This window comes from Calidris pugnax, unplaced genomic scaffold (genome assembly GCF_001431845.1).
Source record: "Calidris pugnax isolate Ruff unplaced genomic scaffold, ASM143184v1 scaffold541, whole genome shotgun sequence".
In the NCBI taxonomy this organism is placed as follows: Eukaryota; Metazoa; Chordata; class Aves; order Charadriiformes; family Scolopacidae; genus Calidris; species Calidris pugnax.
In genome coordinates, this window is record NW_015091272.1 from 47,908 (window position 1) to 51,870 (window position 3,963).

The 3,963-nt window shown below is 56.1% G+C and overlaps 1 protein-coding gene across 1 annotated transcript in view; it reads right to left on the reverse strand.

Moving 5' to 3' along the window:
• The window catches only part of SARNP (SAP domain containing ribonucleoprotein), a 33,103-nt gene extending 29,193 nt beyond the window's left edge, over positions 1-3,910 (reverse strand). The window contains exons 1-3 of the mRNA XM_014960559.1: positions 3,757-3,910; positions 1,124-1,170; positions 152-219 (exon numbers count right to left, since the gene is read on the reverse strand). Of these exons, the coding sequence (XP_014816045.1) occupies positions 152-219; positions 1,124-1,170; positions 3,757-3,910 (269 nt within the window). The remainder of the gene's footprint in view (positions 1-151; positions 220-1,123; positions 1,171-3,756) is intronic.
• Between the last annotated feature and the right edge of the window lie 53 nt (positions 3,911-3,963).

Consider the following 3,963-nt stretch of genomic DNA (forward strand, 5'->3'; position numbering starts at 1 on the left):
AGGGCTGTAGGAAGCCCCCCGGGGCTGGGGGAAAAAGCCCCCACGGGGGGCTGGGGGAAAAAGCCCACCCGGGGGGCTGGGGGAAAAAGCCCTTCCCCACCCCTCACTCCCCCCCCAAATTTGCCTTTTTCTACTCAGAAAGGATAGTTACACGTCGGGCGATTTTACAGGAGGCTCTTCCACTTTGACGGGCGGCTCCGCCGGCTTCTGCTCTTCCTCCTGCAGGGGAAGGAGTTGGGAGAGAAGGTCAGACACCAAACTGCTGAGCGAGAGGGAAACCCACAGAGGGGACGTTGTGGGGTCATTTGGGGTTCTCAGTGCTTTTAGAGCCAGGCTCCTGTCACCCTGCACTCAACTTGGCCCAAAAAGGTGAGGAGCAACACTGTGCACCCCCAGCCCGGCAGGTCTTGAAGGGCCACAGACTCTTATCCGAAGTCCAAGCCCTCACCAGAAAGTCTGGGCTTCAGGAAGCCCAGGAAATCACAGAATCACAGAATCTTCTGGGTTGGAAGGGACCTTAAAGATCATCTTGTCCAACCATCAACCTGACTGACAAAAATAGACACCCAACTGACAAAAATAGACACCCAACTGACAAAAATAGACACCCAACTGACAAAAATAGACACCCAAATAATGGGACTGAGATGTTCTCCAGCTCGAGAGCGCAGCCAAAGGAGATGGAAACTGCTCAGTGCCCAGTGCCCACCCAGTCTGAGCCTCCTCACCTCCCCCCAAGGACTTTTTGTGAGGCTGGGGAGAAAGCTTCCACCTCCCACCCCCCTCCTCGCCGAGCAGCAGAGCCTGGACACCTGGAGAATTGGTTTCTGCTGGTGTTTTGGGCACAAAGCGCTTTTCCTGAGTGGGATCATCCTCACCCCACTCAGAACCTGCTCCAAAACTGGCTCCCACAGGAGCAGCACCAGGGTTACACCCCACCAGAGACCCTGACGCAGCCCCCGCGAGCTTTGCAGTGAAAAATTGAGGGTTTAGACCCAACAAGGAAGGAAAAGGGGCTTCAAAATAAGACACGACCCCGGGTTCTGCCTCCATCCCCACAGAGAGCTCACCACCAGGCAAAGAGGGGATCCCCACGGAGGCTGCACCCCCCAGGAACACCCACCTCGATCTCCTCTCCCAGAACATCTTCTTCATTCGCTTCTTCTTCAGCTGGAGGAGAAAACAACATGGAATGACTTCAGGGATACCTCTGGCTGCTGGGGGAAAGCCTGCTGTGAGAATGTCACTGGGGAAAGCGGGAAGCAGCTGGAATCAGGGAATGGTTTGGGTGGGAAGGGACCTTAAAGCCCCCCCAGTGCCACCCCCTGCCCTATGGACACCTCCCACCAGCCCAGGTTGCTTCAAGCCCCCTCCAACCTGCCCTTGAACCCCTCCAGGGACGAGGCAGCCACAGCTTCTCTGGGCAACCTGGGCCACCACCCTCAGGGGGAGGAATTTCCTCCCCGGATCTCACCTAAATCTCCTAATTTTTGGTTGAAAACTCTTCCCACTCATCCAATGGCTCCAGTTCCCCAAACACCGTCCCTGGAGGGATCTAAGGGTGCTGTTGGGTGGTGGTGGGTTGATGGTTGGCCTTGATGAGTTTCAAGGTCTCTTCCAACCCAGGGAAGTGGTGGAATCACCGTAGAATCCCAGAACATTTTGGGTTGGAAGGAACCTTAAAGCTCATCCAGTTCCATCCCTTCTAATGGAAGGGACACCTCCCACCAGCCCAGGTTGCCCAAAGCCCCCTCCAACCTTGGCCTTGAACCCCTCCAGGGATGGAGGAGCCACAGCTTCTCTGGCCAACCTGGGCCATAGTTATTTTCTTACATTTCCAGTCTACCCAGTAAGAGGAGAGGGAAACATTTCCCATCCCAGGGTGGGAGCCCAGACTGGTCAGAGCAGACCCAAGATGAGGCGTGTGACAACACATCCCGTCCCCTCGTGTTAAATTGTTGACACGTGGGCATTTGGGCAGATTTTTCCAGATTTTCCCCTTTTCTTTCTGAAGGTTCCTATCTAAAGGTTTCAGGGAGTCACTTGAGGATATCAATTTTAGGATCAGAGAATCGTCAAGGTTGGAAGGGACCGTTAAGATGGCGGAGTCCAACCACCAACCCAGCCCTGCCCAAACCCCCCACGTCCCTCAGCACCGCGTCCGCCCGGCCCTTAAACACCTCCAGGGACGGGGGACTCCATCCCTGCCCCCTCCAATGCTGAAAAACCCTTTCAGGGGGAAGAAGAAATTGCCTGGGACGTGGCAACCCCAGGCACAAATCCAGGTTGGGGGGAGATGATGGGCTGGAGAGCAGCCCTGAGGAGAAGGACTTGGGGGTGCTCTGCACTCTTGAGACCCCACCTGGAATAACTGTGTCCAGCTTTGGAGTCCTCAACACAGAAAGGACATGGACCGGCTGGAAAAGGTGGGCCATGGAGATGATGAGAGGGATGGAGCACCTCTGCTATGGAGACAGGCTGAGGGAGCTGGGGTTGTTCAGCCTGGAGAAGAGGAGGCTCCGGGGAGACCTTAGAGCAGCCTTTCAATACCTGAAGGTGCCTATAGAAGAGCTGGGGAGGGACTCTTTGCCAGGAAGGGTAATGATAGGACAAGGGGAAACGGTTTGAAATTGGAAGAAAAAAGATTCAGATTAGATCTCAGGAAGAAATTTTTTACTATGAGGGTAGTGAGACACTGGAACAGGGAAGTTGTGGCTGCCCCATCCCTGGAGGGGTTCAAGGCCAGGCTGGATGGGGCCTTGAGCAACCTGCTCTGGTGGGAGGTGTCCCTGCCCAGGGCAGGGGGGTGGAAATCGATGATCTTTGAGGTCCTTCCAACCCAAACCATTTTATGATTCTACAAAATTTTCCTTAAGATCCATCCCAAACCTCCCCTGGAGCCAGGGGCCAGTTCCTCTTGTCCTTTTTGCAGGCACTCCAGATATTTTACACAACGTTTTACCCAAAGCGGGTGCCGTTCCCCGACCCACAAGAGCTCTGGGGTGGGCAACAGGCCACGGGGTCTTACTGTGAGCCTCACGGAGGGGGGCTCCCCTCTCCCCCGGGGGGGACATGAGCAGGCAGTGGGCACTCACAGCCCAGAAGGCCAATCCCATCCTGGGCTGCATCAAAAGCTGCGTTGCCAGCAGGTCCAGAGAGGGGATTCTGCCACTTGACTCTGCTCTGGTGAGACCTCACCTGGAGTCTTGTGTGCAGGGCTGGAGCCCTCAATAGAAGAAGGACATGGACCTGATGGAGAGGGTCCAGAGGAGGGCCACGAGGATGATGAGGGGGATGGAGCACCTCTGCTGCGAGGACAGGCTGAGGGAGCTGGGGTTGTTCAGCCTGGAGAAGAGGAGGCTCCGGGGAGACCTAAGAGCAGCCTTCCAGTACCTGAGGGGGGGCTACAGGAAGGCTGGGGAGAGCCTGTTTAGAAAGGGCTGCAGTGACAGGACGAGGGGCAATGGCTTCAAGCTGGAGGGGAACAGATTGAGACTGGAGATGAGGAGAGGGTTCTTCACTGGGAGGGTGGTGGAGCACTGGGACAGGTTGCCCAGGGAGGTGGTTGAGGCCCCTTCCCTGGAGATATTCAAGGGGAGGCTCGATGGGGCAACCTGGTCTAGTTGGGGGTGTCCCTGCTGACTGCGGGGGGGTGGGACGGGATGCCCTTTGGAGGTCCCTTCGAGCCTGGGCAATTCTATGATTCTGTGATGATTCTGTGATCCCCCACCCCAGAGACCCCCCCCCAGCACCCACCGTGCTCCTCCAGATACGCCTGGAGCCTGTTGATGAGATCCTGCTTGTTGCCCTTCGCCTCCAGGCCACGGGCCAGGCACTCCTGCTTCAGCTCGGCCAACTGCGGGACACAAGGAGGGCCCGAACGAATTAAAAAATTAACGACTGTTTCCATAAATAAAAACAATTGACTTTTTTTTGGTTTTTTTAATAGAACCCCCCCCCCCC